Source organism: Bubalus kerabau, chromosome 12 (assembly GCF_029407905.1).
Source record: "Bubalus kerabau isolate K-KA32 ecotype Philippines breed swamp buffalo chromosome 12, PCC_UOA_SB_1v2, whole genome shotgun sequence".
Classification (NCBI taxonomy): Eukaryota; Metazoa; Chordata; class Mammalia; order Artiodactyla; family Bovidae; genus Bubalus; species Bubalus kerabau.
The window spans coordinates 15413653-15431134 of NC_073635.1; the positions used below are offsets into that span (position 1 = coordinate 15413653).

Consider the following 17482-nt stretch of genomic DNA (forward strand, 5'->3'; position numbering starts at 1 on the left):
AAACCACAGCCCCGTGATTTGTTCTGACCAGGATCCTGACTCAGAGACGCAGAAACAGTGGTGAAGTAAGAAAACATCCTTACGTGCTCAGGGCCACGCCGTCCTCAGCCTCACAGCACTCTCTCTCCCTGAGCCATCTCATCCATTCATAAAGCTTCAACCATCTCTTTATATGCGAGGGGTCCCAGGCAGTCTAGGACACAGTAGCTACCACGCTTTGGGGGTGTGTGTGCATAGCATGCGTGCACGTGCGGCAGGCATTGTTCTAAGCACAATATATAGGTTATATCATCACATTCGTACCACTACCCAATCCAGTGGGCGGAAGAGGAAAGCAAGGCCTGAGAGGGAAAGGACTCGCCCAAGGTCACAGGTGGTAGCCCCAGCGGCCCTCTCACCAGCTCTGCAGCTGGTCTCATTGATCAGGACAGGACTGTGCAAAGCTCAACTCCCGTCCAGGGTCCTCCCCTCTCCTGAACTCCAAATTCCAGCCAACAGCTGAGCCCAGGCTCCCCCATCAGGCACTCCAGACCTCACTCAAAACTGAGCCCAGCTTCCTGCGGCCAAACACGCGGGTGACCCGGTAACAGCCCCCGGGCCTCCCTTCTTCCCTCCGTTTCCTTCTCTCTCCATCTGCTACCTGCCCGTGTTTTTCTATATGTTTCTTGGATCTGCCTCCTCCTCCCAGGGTCTCCGTCACTACGCGTGGCTGCAGGGTACCAGGGCGACTCAGTACCACAACATCAATCCCAGCCCAGCCCTGCCCCCACAACCAGCCCTCCCCGTGAACGTCACTCAGGATTTCTAAAGGCCAATCTGAATACATCGGGTTGGGCCCCAGCCCTTGGTGGCCCTGAACGTGACCTCACTTCTCCCTGCCAATCAGCCGGCCACCTCTGAGGCGAGCAGCCTGGCTCTGGCCGAACTACCTGGTTCCGGGGCAGGCAGTCTTGCCTCATGCCTCTCTGCTCCTGCTTCCTTGGAATTCCCTCTCCTCTCCTCCCTGCCCTTCCAGTAAAGCTGGTCACTTCCTCCTTTGCTCCAAGGCAGCCCCTCTGGCTGATACTCACTCAGTCCTTTTCTAGGTTCCAACCACTGACTTCCCTGTCTCTCCTCTCAGGCGGCAGGGGCTTGTATCTGGCACTCAAGGCTGCATGGAACCTGGAGAAGGTATACAGGTAGAGAAGGTCTCTTTAGATGTATGTGGATGGATGGATCAGGGGAAGGAATGAATGGCAGAAAGCCTGCCAACCAGCGTCACACGCAAACCAGTTCACTCTTGCAGGGCCACAGCCTGGCCTGCTCCCCATGGACCCGGCATGGGCTCCTTGCCACTATGCTCACATCAACCCTACCCACACAGCCTCATCCACCCTGACACCCTCTCACCTCCCAGCAGGCCCCCAGTGAGGCCCCGTCAGCCCAGGACCGGAATCTCTCCCCTCAGTGCTCCTCATCCCCACTCTAAGGGCCTCCCTTAACCAAACTGGGAAGAATGGTTGGAATCTACCCACGTGGTGACAGAGGCCCCACGGTCCTGGAGGGAGCATGGATGGTTTGCTCTTGCTGACGTGAGCACTCGGCAAATACTTGTGGACCAAAGGCATGAACTATACGATGATAGTCATAAAAGGGACTATAAATATTTGTTACAAGGGAGATACAATCAACCTCTGAAAGAAAACGCTTGTAAAGACAGAACAAAGCATCACAGATGTTCAGATATTTCCAGAAGCCTAAGGTTTTGCAGAAGGAGTGTGTGTTCCTTGGCCAGAGTCAGTTGGGTCCCTGTCTCTTCGAGGTGAGAAGAGGAAGTGAGGGCTCAGGAGTAAGGAGGGGTCCATTGAGCCCGGCGGCCCCTAGGCCCGTGAGACACTCAGCACTCCCAGCCCACGTGTCCGTCTGCCAGTAACATGTTCACTTGTGGGTGGCCGAGACAGCGTAGACCCTGTCTACCCATCAGCATTACTGCTTTCTGGTGAGGGGACCTCGAGGGGACCTCAAGGGGATGGTCATGATGCCATCTCCCTGCCAGAGAGTCCCACCATGGATGATGAGATTGGCTAATACATCAGACTTTTCCTTTCCCTTCTTTCCCCCCATTCCTTTCCTTTCCTTCTCTCTCTCCTTTCTGTTTTTTAAAGTTATCCTCATTGAATTCACACTGTTAGGAGATGTTGAGTTCCCATTTTGTTGAGAAATGCTTTTTGAAATAAATGCAGTGGTCATTAAAACAAACAAACCAGAAAGATTTAATCTATTCCCTTTCAAAGAATGTAAAATCACAAACAAAAAACAAAACCAAAACCTTGCTCTGAGAAGGGATCACTAGGCACCAAGCAGATCCAAGGCATAAAAAAGGATTAAGAGGCCTGGGAGATGAAGCTAAGATTTGGGTCCTCTGGGTAAACGAAACCCTCTGTTTTATAATCCCAGAATTACCAAAGATGAAGCCCTTCCAAATCTTTTCTCAACACTTTTCCATTTATTCATTCATTCAATAGGCATTTATCTAACTTCTACAAAGTACTAGGCAAACGGGAAAAAAAACAAAGCACCTGTTAAGAGCATTCCCGACCCTAGCAGGTGAGAGGATGAGGGCTGGGTAGACACAAGGAATCAAGGCTCTGAGAAAACACGGGTTCCAGGGCTTCCCTGGTGGCTCAGTGGTAAAGAATCTGCTTGCCAATGTAGGAGACATGGGTTCGATCCCTGGTCTGGGAAGAGGTCCCACAAGTCTCGGAGCTTGCGCTCTAGAGCAGCAACTCTGAGCAGCACTCTAGAGTCCAGGAGCCGCAGCTGCTGAGCCCACATGCTGCAACAACTGAAACCCATGCACCCGTGCTCCCCAACAAGAGAAACCCCTGCAACGAAAAGCCCAAGCACCGCACCTAGAAAGTAGCCTCCGCTCGCCACCACTAGAGAAAAGCCCAAGCAGCAATGAACACCCAGCACAGCCAAAAATAAATAAATAATTTAGAGAAAACACAGCTTCCAGCCAGTCATTGCTTTGAAGTCCACGGCAGCTCCTCCCTAAGGTAGAGATTCCATCAGAGTCATTCAGAGCCCCCCACCCAGCCTCGTCTTCTCTCTCCATGACTCCCCATCCACCCTCTCAAACTCCTGCCCATGCCTCAACATTCCTGGCTCTGCAGCCCCTTCCAAGCTGGAGGTAATCAATTGCTCCTCCCCCAACACTCTCGCCTGGATTTTAACATTGTCACTTTTTATTGGCTTTATTTCTGAGTCCACCTCGCCTCCAGGATCCTGGGCCTCAGCCCGTGGTGTCTGGTGGCTGGCAGTGCCATGGAGCTGGTCCCGGAGCCCAGGGGTCTGCTCCCGAGTGCCCGTTCTTAGCTGAGGGATGGAGGCAACTTGGTCCCCGCTCCACTGGCCAGTGTGCACTAGCCAGGCCTCCAAGGGGCAAGGGTGTCACATGTGCCACCCTGAGAACGTTGCTCTCTGACCTTTCCTCCCAATTCCCCCACCAATCAAAACGTTATTTCCGAGGAGCACTGGCTTTTCCAGCCCGAGGGCGGCCTTAGAACACAGCTTGCTTTCTGGCCAGCGTCTGACACATCCTTTCCACTAGTCCACCTCATCCTGTAAGACTCAGTCAAGTTGTGCCTTCTGGAAGCTTTTCGTGATACTCATCAACCACCCACTTCAACAACCCAGGCACACATGACTCGTCCTTCTGTCCCCCTGTATCCTGTGTGCTTTATTCCAAAAGCCATTGGCGTCCCCTCCCTGGCTAGAAGCTCCTTAGAGGCAGATACCAGGCCATATTCATATCTGTGGCCCCAGCATCTAAAAGGCAATACTCATTTGTTGAATGAAAAAGTGGACGAATGAATGAATGAATGAATGCCCCTCCTCTCTTCCTCTTTCACCAAGTTTTCCCTTTCCTTTGCAATTACATTTGGGTCCAGGGCTGTTTTGGCCACTAACTCTGTGATCATGGAGAAGTGGCTTCATGTCCCTGGGACTCAGCGTCCCCTCTGGAAGTGGAAAGGGGTGGGGCAGAGCCAGAGGCTGGCAGGAAGCCCCCTCCCCATGGTCCTGTGTAAGGTGATTCTGTTGTGTGAGTCTGTAGGCGTCAGCACTGCTGGGTTAGAAGAACCTCCCAAGGCCGTGCTCTCTGCCCTGAGATTCCTCCCAGGAACTCTGGTATCCAGTTGGTCATGCTATCCCCTCAATTCTATAGCTTTCAAGTCTTCAAATCCCCTACACCTGCTCCCAAAGGACTTCCCTGGTGGCTCAGATGGTACAGAATCTGTCTGCAATGTGGGCAACCCAGGTTTGATCCCTGGGTCATGAAGATCCCTTGGAGAAGGGAATGGCAACCCACTTAAGTATTCTGGCCTGGAGAATTCCATGGAAGAGGAGCCTGGCGGGCTACAGTCCAGGGGGTCACAAAGAGTCAGACACGACTGAGTGACAAACACTTTCACCCACCCCATCTTCCACCTTTCCCTTAAACCACAGCTTGAATCCCTTCTCCATTTTCTCCCACGTGGACTCTAAGTCACTGCCCCCAGGACCTCCTGTCTCGTTCAAGTCCATCTTCTGCACAGCCCTAGACCACCAGCCCCAGATCCTGGGCGCCAGGCCAGCTGATCTGGGGGCAGAGGCTCCTGCAGAAGCCTGCAAGGTCTAGATTTCCTGTTGGAACCCAAAGTCCTCAACATCAGCAGTTTCCTTCCACAAGGCTGTGTGATTCTACCTCCAGTGTTTTTCTCAAACTCCCAGCATCTGCCGTTTGTCCTTTCTGTTCAAACACCTTCTTCCTAATCCACAGGGGCCAAATTTGGCCAGTAGGAGGGACTTTCAGCTTCTCAACACCTGCAAATCCATCTGTATTTGCCTCCACCTTCACTCTTTCCTGCCCTTTCTCTGAGAAGACCTGATTCCTCCCCCTGAGTTGTGGTCCAGAACAAACCTGACTCCATATTGGATCTGTTCCTTTAGCTCTAACCTTTGTTGCCTGTGCTTAGTCAGGCTGGTTCTGCACCTTTTGTCCGAAAGATGTTGCCGATAGCCTGAAATACACATGATAGCCCGTTCTCAAGGCTCTGACCTTTAAAGGTATAACATTTTTCCATTCATACAGAGATAAGAAGTTGCAGGACAGAGAATACCATTTGTCTTGTTGGAGGTTTATAGGAACACGGTGACCACACCTGCATGGACGACTGCAAGAACAAAGGATTCAGGTACCAAGAAGTTTGCAACAACCAGCCACAATCCCTCCCCTTTTAGTATAAAAGAAGCCTGACTTCTAACTCGGGTAGTATGGTTCCTCGGACAGTAGTTCAGCATCTTCTCCATTTGCTGGCTTTCTGAATAAAGTCACCATTCCTTGCCCTAACAATTCATCTCTCAATTCATTGATCTATGTGGGCAGCAGTACAGGCTTGGACTCGGTCACAAAATGACTCTCACTGTCTTCAGCTGCAATGGACGAGGTGGGCTAAATGCTGTAATGACTCCCCCAACCCCCTACGACATCTGGGGCTCAGCACAGTTTGCCGCCCTCCCCCTCCTCTTGGGGCCGCACACTCAGAGAGCGCGGAAGATGCCCTGGGGCCACGCCCACAGGTGTCACACACCCCTTCTGCTCGCCATCCATGGGCAAGGCAGGGCGCATGTTACAGCAGGCAGGTGGGAAGGTGGTCTGGCTGTGCCCCGAAAGAAGAGAAAAACGTGGGCATGATGAGCACAAGCATCTCCACCAGCTAGCCCCCAGGCCAGAGGCGGGGCTGGCTAGAGGAAATCTCCACTTGGATTCCCTGCAAGTTCCCCACTCTACACATTCAAAACTGAAGTACTCTTGCCTGGAGAATCCCATGGATGGAGGAGCCTGGTGGGCTACAGTCCATGGGGTTGCTAAGAGTCGGACATGACTGAGCGACTTCACTTTCACTTTTCACTTTCATGCATTGGAGAAGGAAATGGCAACCCACTCCAGTATTCTTGCCTGGAGAATCTCAGGGACAGAGGAGCCTGTTGGGCTGCCGTCTATGGGGTCGCACAGAGTCGGACACGACTGACGCGACTTAGCAGCAGCAGCAGCAGGTTCCCAGACTGGCTCTGCCTTCTTATTCCCATCCAGGGGGTGGTGCAATCACCCACCCATCCAATTCCCTGACCTAGAGGCTCCTACACTCTTCCCCCATCCCACCCTGACAAGTGTCTATGACCTGGTGTGTTTCTTAGACTTCTTTCCTGCACCTGATCTATTTCAGCGGTTCAATAACAGATTTCTCTGTATATAGGCCATCCCACCTCCATTTTTTTCTAAAATGTACCTTACAGTGTGATGCTTGCTGCTATTCCTTAGCATGATTATGGGAGCCTCTCCCACAATTCAAAGGCTAGAGGAGATCTAGAGGCTAGAGCCCGCCCTCTCCTGCCTCACACCCCACCAGCCTGCACTTCAGTTAGAGGAAATCAGCCTCAAGTTGCCACTCCTCTCAACACACTCACAAGATGCCTCCAACACTGCTGCCCGCTCCCTCTTGGCAACTTGTCCTATTAATAGAAGGCACAGCTCAAGTATCACATTCCCAGGGAGCCTTCAAGGTCCTCCCCAGATGGAGTTGAGCACCACCTCCACATAGATTACAGTTGGTCATTTACAGAATGGACTCAACCATGTGGACCAGTTAAACATCGTGCCCTTCATCTACAGTGCAAGTAAAATTTTTACATGCTAATAAACTCAATTTGAAAGCTTGGGAGGTGGTTCTTTCTTCCTTCCTTTCTCTTTCTTTCTTTTCCTCCTTTCCATCCTTTATTGTGAGACAGATTTATCACTCCTATAGAATTTTGAGAATTCAAAGTATACAGCAATAATTATTTCTTCCAAAATTCAAAGTATCCTACAGTAATTCTTCCTATGGGGAAAAAGAAAGTAAACAGATTTCCATACTGTTGACAAGGAAACAGAGGACAGATCTGCACTAGTTAGGGATCCTCTAGTTTCCCAAGTGGTGCTAGCGGTAAAGAATCCACCTGCCAATACAGGAGATACAAGAGATGCGGGTTCGATCCCTGGGTCGGGAAGATCCTTTGGAGAAGGAAATGGCAACCCATCCAGGATTCTTGCCTGGAGAATTCGATGGACTCAGGAGCCTGGCGGGCTGCAGTCCATGGGGTGGCAGAGTTGGACATGGCTGAGCACATACACACACACAGTCCGCACAGGAAATGTAATTTAAACCAGCTTCGGAGAATAAAGCAGCCTCTGGAGATATAGACTTGTCTTCAGATCTAGTTGAATGCAGGGTTCAAATGAGGTCACAAAGATTCACGTGTTGGCCCAGCACTCTTTAAGCTGCCTCTCCTCTGGATCTGTATGGTGGTTCCTGCCGGTGTCCAGAGCTTTCCGCTCAGGGCTGCGGCACCCCTGAGCATTTCCTTTTCAAATGGCCAATCCTAGCAGAGGGAGGCCAGGGCAAGATTCTGAGTCCTTTGAGGGCTAAAGTCCACTCAGACTTGACTAGATTGGGTCACTGAGACCAGGGGAAGGCGGATGTGGAGTGGAGAGGGCAGATGTCAAATAAGACCATTACTGTGGCCACCTTGGGGCTTCCCAAAGGAAGGATAAAGACTGAATGCTGGGCAGCCAACAGCAGAGAGTATGCCAACACTTTTTCCCAAAACAAGCAGGGAGTGGGACCAAAATATCCTCTGCAAACTTGTGTCTCTTCCCTCCCTCCCTCACCTCCCAGACAAAATTCATTTCCCCCACATCTTTGTTCCGTGAGCCTTCTGAATACATTGGTATTGAAGGAGATAGTCTCTTGTGTTATCATTCTTAACATGATCTGTCTTTGTGACCGGACTGAGGCACCTCCAAAGCAGAAGTGTTTTCGTTGTTGTACCCACAGGACGGGTGTGGGGGACTCCTGACGTTGGCACATTGTGGGTGCTTAATAAACAGGGTGGGTGTTATGAGTGAATCAATGGTAGTATCCTCTATAGGATCATTTCATTCTCCAGTGATGGCTTTTCTGGGTCAAGAGGTGGTGGTACTGGTAGGGGAAAGGTAGCTGTTCCGTCTACGCTGCGGACGGTCTGCTGCCACGCTGGACAGGAGGACGGGGCATCTACTTGCTTTTGTACTGTACGTGTACCTGCGTGTGTGTGTGTGCTAAGTCACTTCAGTTGTGACCAGTGACCAACTCTTTGCGATCCTATGGACTGTAGCCCGCCAGGCTCCTCTGTCCTTGGGGATTCTCCAGGCAAGAATACTGAAGTGGGTTGCCGTGCCCTCCTCCAAGGGATCTCCCCACTCAGGGATCGAACCCAGTCTCTTAATGGTCTCCTGCATTGGCAGGCGTGTTCTTTATCACTAGCACCACCTGGGAAGTCCACATTCACATATGAATCCTCAATTCATACCTGCTCTTCCCTTTGTAGTATAAAATTCCCTTCCAAGGACATAGAATTCCACTGGGCCTTACTAGCCAAGCAGCTTGGCAGGGTGGAAAGAGTTCAGGGCAGTGTCGTGTGTTATTGTTTTCTGGAGGAAACAGGATTCACAGGCCAGCCCTGACCTGGGCCAGAAGCACACCCCTCTTTGGGGTGCACACTGAATGCTACACTAGGGCGGCCAGGGGGCCCAGACATGCTCGGCAGGCTGGGGCTGCCCATCTTAAAGCGGCCAAGGTGGCGGCTAAGGGCACTGACCTTGGTATCAGACGCCCCTGGTTTGCCTGACACTTATCGACTCTTTTACACTTGGCCATTTATTTCTGCTCTCTTCTGTAATGTGGGATGATACCTTTCTTAGAGGGCGGGTGCAAATAAATGAGATACCGTATTTCAAGTGCTTAGCACACAGTCAGCTCAATACCATGTAGTAATAATAACAACAACAAATGGGTTCCATTTTCCTTTCCCCAAAAGGAAGCTGAAGGCTTTCATGCTGTGACCCAGTTCAATCATTTCACATCCATGAAGGAAGAAGCATAACTCTGCTCCTTTCCAACAACTTGGATATCTATGAAGCAAAATAAAATCCAAGAGAGACTAGAACAAGTTCTATTTCTTTTCTTCTGTAAGAGTTAACGTGATATGAAGTTTAAAAACAGGGTTAAGTAAATGGGCTTCCCTGGTGACTCAGATGGTAAGGAATCCACCTGCAATGCAGGAGACTCAGGTTTGATCCCTGGGTCAGAAGATCCCCTAGAGAAGGGCATGGCAACCCACTCCAGTATTCTTGCCTGAAGAATTCCATGGACAGAGGAGCCTGGGGGGCTACAGTCCATGAGGTTGCAAAGAGTTGGACACGACTGAGCGACTGAACCCTTTGACTTTCCCAATTTCTGTACCTTTTCTTCCCGTTTCTTTTTATTGAAAAAGTGGACTCATTCTTTCCTGAGCCCGCCTTTTTCTTGAAAGCCTTCATCAAACATAGCAAAGAACCACAGGTTACTAACTTCCTGACCTTTCAGAAATACAGGCTCCCTGGGCACCTGGGTGGCTATAGGCACCAGTTTTCAAAATGTGTTACCACTTCCAGTATGGGTCTCAACCTCTCATACCTCCAGTGGTTTTATCACCGGCCACCGTCAATGCCACAGTCAACATTTCTGTTCTGACGGCAACACCCAGTTCAGTGTCATTTCTGTGTTAGCCTTGGGTCCGCCCCCAAGACAAGCAGATTCTCCGATGTCTGAAGGCTGACACACTCCAGCTTATGGGACTGTGCAGGCTGGTTCCAGATTAGTGCGGGAGGACACTCGGTCATTCACACACCCAGGGACAGAGGCTCTGTCACACCCAAGGGCCCCAGGTCTTCCCCACTGGGTCAGTGGAACAAGCATGGCAGATTGTGTTTTTTGTTTGTTTTTATTTATTTTATTTTACAGCACATCACGCAGAATGTTAGTGCCCCGACCGGGGATCGGACCTGTACTCCCTGCTGTGGAAGTGCCAAATCTTAACCACTGGACCACCAGGGAAGTCCTCAGATTGGTTTTCTTATGGCCGAGTGTTCATCACTTCAGCTCTCAATCCGTTGGCTAAAACTGAGTTCCAGGTTGTACCGAATTTCAAAGGGCTGGGAGGTATGATTCAGCTGCATGTCCAAGTAGAGAGGAAATGGTTTCTAGGGAGACCAACTTCTCCCAGCTTGCCTGGGACTTTCCTGGTTGTAGCACTGAAAGTCCCACTTCCAGGAATCACTCTCAATTCCCCAGCAAACCAGGACAGTGGGTTAGTCTGTCTCCATCTCTCTCTCCCCTTAAGGAGAGAAACACAGATTTCTGTTTTCTTGGTCCCCTAGTCCGCATTTCGGAGAAGACAATGGCACCCCACTCCAGTGCTCTTGCCTGGAAAATCCCATGGATGGAGGAGCTTGGTAGGCTGCAGTCCATGGGGTCGCTGAGTCAGACACGACTGAACGACTTCACTTTCACTTTTCACTTTCATTCATTGGAGAAGGAAATGGCAACCCACTCCAGTGCTCTTGCCTGGAGAATCCTAGGGACGGGGGAGCCTGGCGGGCTGCCATCTCTAGGGTCGCACAGAGTCGGACACGACTGAAGCGACTTAGCAGCAGCAGCAGTCTGCATTGACTGCAGACCACTACCCAGACATGCTTGAGTTTACATGACACAATAGGGCAGATTGTTTTACTGAAATACAGGTTATTCCTGGAATTCTGAAGCATGTATGATAAAACCCTGTAGTACACACATCCGCTAACATCTCTGTCCTTAAATGAGTCAGTTGTAAACTGTAGTGGAGGGGTCATACTCCCCTGAGGAATTGCTACCGATTTAACAACAGTTCCTAAAAGAACTCCCAGAAATATTTTTGCTGAAGGATTCACCTGAAAGAGAAGGAGCGATTCGGTATTTTGTCACATAAGGCAAATTTCTCCAGAAAACAAAGTACCTCATATCTCTAACAGGCGATATTTGGGCTGCCCTTTAGGGCTGAGACTCTGTACTCCTTTCTAGTATAAAGAACAAGACACAGGGGACTTCCCTGGTGGTATAGCGGTTGAGACTTCATCCCTTAATGCAGGGGGTGAGAGTTTGATTCCTGGTCAGGGAGCTAAGACCCCATATGTTTCATGGCCAAAACACCAAAACATAAAACAGAAGCAATGTTAACAAATTCAATAAAGACTTTCAAAAATGGTCCACATTGAAAAAAAAAAAAGCCAGGACGGTACTCAGGAAAGGATCTTTGAAGAAATTCACACATAGCTCCCCAGACAGCCTTTGCCCATTTTCTCTACTCAAAAGAGAAGTTTTCTGCTTTGTTTTGTGCTGAAGGGATGAGCTGCCATTTAGGGTAGGAGTCTGGTTCTTGCAGATCTAGAAAGTAGGGAGCGGAAACTCGCAGCCCGTGGGCCAGATCAGCAGAGTAGCCGTGCTTTTGTTTGGTCTACACGATGTCTAAAATCAGGTATTTTCAGACAGAGCCTGGATTTCTGGATCTTGGAAAATGTGAAGATCTGGCAACACTGAGCTTGAGTTCGCACACAGCGATGATTGCATGGAGTTGAGCAGCACAGGCTCCGTGCGTGTGCGGATGGAGCATACTCTCGAGGCCATGGTCATCACCGCTTCCCATTGTCTGCCCTCACTTCACTCAAGGGACTTCTCTGTCACATGCTACAGACATCTGGGTCCAAAACACCTGGATTAAAGCACAGATTTATGTTGTAATAGTGCAGTAATTTTTGCACACTTTAAAATGGCCACTAAACCTTTAAAACAGCTGTTGATAAAGCTGGATTACTGATCCCAGTGACTCTGGCCTGCCTGGCCATCCATAGCACTGTTTTACCTAGAACTTCTTTCCATAAGGAAATCAATCATGTAAGACATACATTCCACCTGTAATTGTGTATTTACTTCTACCAATATGACTTTCAAACAATTCCCAATAAATTCTTTCTAATCAAATAGCTGCCTTAAGAATAATTTCTTAGATATAGAAGGAATGGTCTATTTCTGTCCCTATCCCAAGAAAAGGCATTTTTTAGTGCATTTTTGTAATAAAATTTTAACAGCCATCACTATTATCCCAATGCTAAATAAAAGCTAATAGAAAATAAAGTGAAAGTCACTCAGTCGTGTCCGACTCTTTGTGACCCCATGGACTATACAGTCCATGGAATCCTCCAGGCCAGAATACTGGAGTAGGTCGCCTTTCCCTTCTCCAGCGGATCTTCCCAACCCAGGAATCAAACCGAGGTCTCCTGCCTTGCAGGCAGATTCTTTACCAACTGAGCTATCAGGGAAGCTCAGAAAATAAAACTGCCACACCTTTATTCCTGCAAAAAAAATACAAAATTAAATATACAAATAAACAAGAGAATGAATGACTCAAAAATAAGACAGAGGCTAACATTTCTTGACCCATTTGCTTTGAATCAATCTGTGTTTACAGCGTTCCCTTACAAAATAAAACCTATGGAGATAACATGTCCCCATTTTAGCATGAGGAAACAGACCAGTATGTAAAGGAACCTGCCCAACGTCACCTTGCTAGTAAACGGCAGAGTTAGGATTAACACCAAATTAATTTAGCCCATGAGGTTAAACAAATAAAACAGCACACTCTCCTCCCAAAAGTTCCAATGAAATGAAGTCACTGGAAAAAGCGGAGGACTGTAGCATCTTGCGGCAGGACAGCATCTTCGTAATCTGATCCAGCTCCGTATTTTACTGATGAGAAAGTGGGTAGAAGGTCCCATTCAAAAGGTCAAAGAGCTAGTTTCTGCAGTGCCAGGCCTGGAAGGTGGAGCTCTTCTTCATCTCTGCTCCGTGGCAGGCGCTCTTATTTAAGAGGGAGGAAACTTCATTTTTCTCTGCCTCCATTTCTAATCTTTGGGCCACGATTGCTGTTGGAATGGTTGTGAAGTTGATGGCTAAAGGCTGCCAGGCCCCTGGTAGCTTCAGCTACTCCTTTTACATAAAAGTAAGGGCAGAGCACTGTTTGTGGAAATTAAGTTTTCATTTCTAATTTGTGTGTGTTAGTCACTCAGTCGTGTCTGACTCTTTGCAATCCCAAAGACTGCAGCTTGCCAGGCTCCTCTGTCCACAGAATTCTCCAGGCAAAAATACTGGATTGGGTAGTTATTCCCTTCTCCAGGGGATCTTCCCAAACCAGGGATCAAACCCAGGTCTCCTGCATTGCAGGCAAGTTCTTTACCCATTTCAGTTATAATGAATATCTATACATATCTTGTATCAATTTAAAATTGATCCTGGCATTATGTATTTATCACATAACGAAAAATAAATTGTTTTTAAACTATGCAAAAAAAGAGGCACAGAATTAATGAGTTATAAGCATTGTGAGTTTAAAACAGAAAGCAGACATTCATTAAAATCAGGTAAAATTCCTTGTCTCTCCTTCCCCAAATGGTGGTTTCTCCTGCTGCAATTGATGATGTCAGGCACATCCAAGGCTGGACAACATTCCGTCCCCCTTAAAAATCTCTCCCGCTCCAGAGAAACTAAGTATGATATAATCAATTATATAGCAACCCACAAGCCAACAAAGCCCTAATCAGGTCTGTAAGCAGACAGTAAAAATGCCCTTTAAAATTACTTAAAACATGTTTAGTAGTAACTAAAGTAAGCATGCCTGAAAAAACATCTTTTGATTTTAATAATTCATTCTTATTTCACATACAATATTCAGCTTCCAAAACAGCATGGGAGTCTTTTTTTAATTAAAAAGGCCCCCAATTCCATTAAATAATGAAGAAAGTTCTACCTTAATGATACATTGACATGAATTTTTTCAAATTTCCCATAATTACAACCTTTGCTATTGAAGAGGCTTCGTTAAAAATATAAAGGATGAAATGGTTAAGGATTTAGAATCAGCATAGCTTTCTTTTTAAAGGAAATGGGATTACTACATGAGTATCCCTTTGTCAGTTATTAATATATAACCTTCACGTGAGTATGACAAGGATTGTTTTAAGCCCTCTCCAAGTTTCCCCAAACCATCTTCATGGCCACGGCCCCCTTCCACGGCAGTCAGCAGTTCAGCACTTCAATAAGAGCTAGGCTGCCCAGCAGGTCACTTTGAGCTCCGTCACACATGCACCCAGTCCAGTCCTTTCCAGGGAACTCTGATGTTCCCTCCATCCACCCATCAACCTCCCATCAGTTCTACGTTAGAGAAGGATTCAGAAAAGTTGAGTTCTATCCTGCAAGGGCCTGAGAAAACCTTGGAGCTGAGGAATGCTGCTTCTCTCTAGTGGAGGGGTACTGAGGTGCTGGGGCAGACTGCAGGGCTGAAAACCCACCCTGTTCATCTCTGCTCAGTGGCACGGCTCCTGCAACAGAATGGGACCCTGCAGGCTCACTTCTCAGGTGCCAACTTGCTTTAGGATTCCATGTTTAGAACTTTGACTTATTTTAGCCTTAAGGAAACAAGCGGGAGAGGATTCCCTTGTTCATCTGGTCCTTCCTCAAACTCAGTATAAAAGAAGCCACTGGAATTATCCTATCTTTTGTTTGGGCATCCCTAGGAGCTGGGAACTCAATCCACACTAGGAAAGGCATCCATTCTCAGAGTTCTTCAAGCGGAAATCAGATTCTGTCTCTAAGCCCCACCTTCTAATCCTAGAGCTGCTTGTAGGGATTATACACGGAGTAAGGTTCATTCCCCTCAGCCGAAGATTAAGACTTCCATGGACTCCCAGAGTTTTAAAGCCACAGAGGCACTCAAGAGATTTCTTTCAGCACCCTCCCATCAGCTGTGAATGGGGAAAGCCATTTGTCCAGGTCACACAACAATCTGAAGGACCAAGCTCTTGCCTCCTTGTCTCTTCCCTTACTGCCTGAAATAATGCAATGTCAGATTCCTTATGCTTCTCCAATCAAACCATGAGCATCACTACATTGCCCAACCCTTTCACCCCACTTCAGAATTTCACCAAATTGTTTTAACTTTGCCTGTAAATAGTTGTGGAAATGACTACCATTACATTAACACTGTAACATAGAAACACTTGTTTATCAACATTTTGTATGCTTTATTGAAAGTTGACAAGTGCAACAGTTAAATACAGTGACACCTTACAACTGTGTAGAGAACATGCACAGAAACATATGCAGATAACTACTATACAGGTAATATGCAGAAACCCCTACTGGGAAATCCATTAGCTAGAACTCCGCATTTTTCAAAGTATTCAACCAGTTCAATCAAAGGATTTCAGTGAACAGGGAGTGACTTCAAGATACTCAGCAGCTAGAAGATTGCAGATTACACAAAGTGACTAACTGTGCCAAATTCTTAAAATCTCTTTAGGGAGGTGTGTTTTGCTTCATGGGTTTTTCACGAAGATTGCTATATAAAAGACAATCCACACCTCTTCAGACAGCCAATGAAACATCTAAATTGCAATCTGTACAACCTAAATAGTAGTTACAGTCCTCTATTGTACAAAATAGTTACACTACATACACAAATATACAATAAGCAAAACAACCTTCATGGTAAGAGAGCTTAGGTCCCAGCTACCTGTCACCATTTAGTCACGCTAATAGTTTTGTGTCATCCACTGTTTCGGAAAGAGGCACAGTCCAATTTTTTTTTTAATGGAGTCTGGTGACAGTCGTCGCTTGTACAATGAACTATGTTTTCCCCTCATCTTAGGTGAGACTAAGCTTCACTCTTGACCTTCACTTCCCTTTCCAGTTCCTCTCCGGGGAGGAGAGGAAAGTCCAGTGGCAAGCTCCTCTGCTTCGGAACCCCATGGAGTACACTACTGCGCAAGCAGGAAGAACTCTTGGAGGGGGTGGGGGGTGGGCAGCAGGGGCGGGGGGAGATGGAAAGGCACAACAGCTCCTCAGAATGAATGAAACCATTTCTCACGGTCCTGCCAAGCTGCATGAGGTCCCAGTATATCCATGCTAATTCTCTGATCAACCTTTAACTCACCCAACTAAGAAATTTCTTCAAGCCGAAAGCATATGAGTGTTTAATACTGGAAAAAAGAGAAAATGGCATGTGTCAGTCTCACGTCTCTTTTGCAGCGAGCAATGAAATGGGTGACGGTGGGGGCGGACCCCTCCCCTAGTACATCTTCTCGGGTCTGTTCAGTTCAGACCACAGCAGCCAGTTCTTCGGGGGCCCGGATGGCTACGCGGTTGGTCCTGAGCCCTGGGACGCTGGCTGGGCCGGGGGCTGTGTGGTCCCCTGTGGCTGTGTGGTGGCAGGGGGCGAGCCAGTCTGCAGCTGGGCCTGGAACTGGGCAAGCTGCTCGGGACTGGCCAGTGTCTTCAGCAGATTGTTCTCCTGCTCCAGCTGGGAATTTTTCTCTATGAGTTCCTTGATCTGTTCCTTGAGGACCTCCACTTCCTCTCTAACTGCATACATCAAATGGCTTTTCACCAGATCCTGAAAGGGAGAGAAGGAAGGGGGGTGGGGGAGAAAGGTTTAACGTTCTATTGACTGTTTCCCGGACTGTGAATTGTTAAAACATTTTGCACGCCTCTCCCTGACCACTGACATATCCTGCCTTTAGAGGTTCATTTAACAGGCTCCAGGGGAAAAAAACGGAATACCACCCTAACTGTACAATACTTCAGTTTAACGTATAAGTGATCAAGGTTTTGCTTTCCTTGCAGCCGTTGGCCAGGAATGCCTACGCTCAGGTTTCCTATTCGAGATGGCAAAATGCAGCCGGGCTCCAGCTCGGTGCAGAAAGAAGCCGGGCTCAGGGATGTCCAGCCCGAGCAACGGGAGCCACGACCCCGCCCCCAAGCCCCTCCCTCCGCCCGCTGGACCGCCTCCCTCAGCACCGGCTGCAGCCAGTTCCTACAGAGCGTGTTGCCGCATTTTCCTCCCCCCTCCCACCCCCCCCTTTTCGTGATTAAGCTGACATCACAGAAACCTGGGTAGCCGTCGCAGCCAATGGGCGCTCGAGTTATTTATAGCTCCGAATTAAAGGTTCGGAGTTTGCCTAGCAACAGTGGGCAGAGAATCCCGTGAGAAGAGCCACAGGCGCTGCTCCAATAACAAAAGAACGGCCAAGGCGGAAATAAAAAATAGGAGAAATCCAGGCGCAGGCTGAGACGGCGAAACTTTTTTCCAGCTCTTCTTCATTGTGCAGGAGCCTCCACCACTGGGGATCCGTTTGGCCCTGTGTAGGAGGCTCCTTCCCGAGACCCCCACTTCTGGGGCCCTCCCCGCTCCCGGCTCCGCGGTAAACCTTAGGATCCCTAGGAAAGCCACATCACTAGCGATGTGCCCGAGACCGAAGGACACGCTGGGCCAGCGCGTTCCCAGCAATTCCCCAGCAAAAGAGGGGCAGGCACCTCCGCCAAAATCTTGACGGTTGTTTGAAATCGGTCCTGGAAAGAACATCGAATGCCCGCAGGGTCCCTTTCTCTCTCCTTAGCAGCCCTGGTATGTGGCTTCATGCTGGCAGAATGGAGACAGTGCCGGCATTTCTAAATGTATGGAGAGCAGTCATCATCTT

At 48.5% G+C, this 17482-nt stretch overlaps 1 protein-coding gene across 6 annotated transcripts in view; it reads right to left on the reverse strand.

Annotated features, from left to right (window-relative positions):
- Positions 1–15004: 15004 nt before the first annotated feature.
- TSC22D1 (TSC22 domain family member 1) overlaps positions 15005–17482 on the reverse strand; it is a 124014-nt gene continuing 121536 nt past the window's right edge. For 5 of the 6 annotated variants that reach the window (XM_055542013.1, XM_055542007.1, XM_055542021.1 and 2 more), the window contains one exon: positions 15005–16398. In XM_055542013.1, coding sequence (XP_055397988.1) covers positions 16141–16398 — 258 coding nt within the window. In that variant the 3' untranslated portion in view covers positions 15005–16140. The remainder of the gene's footprint in view (positions 16399–17482) is intronic. The other variant, XM_055542018.1, reaches the window with a different exon arrangement.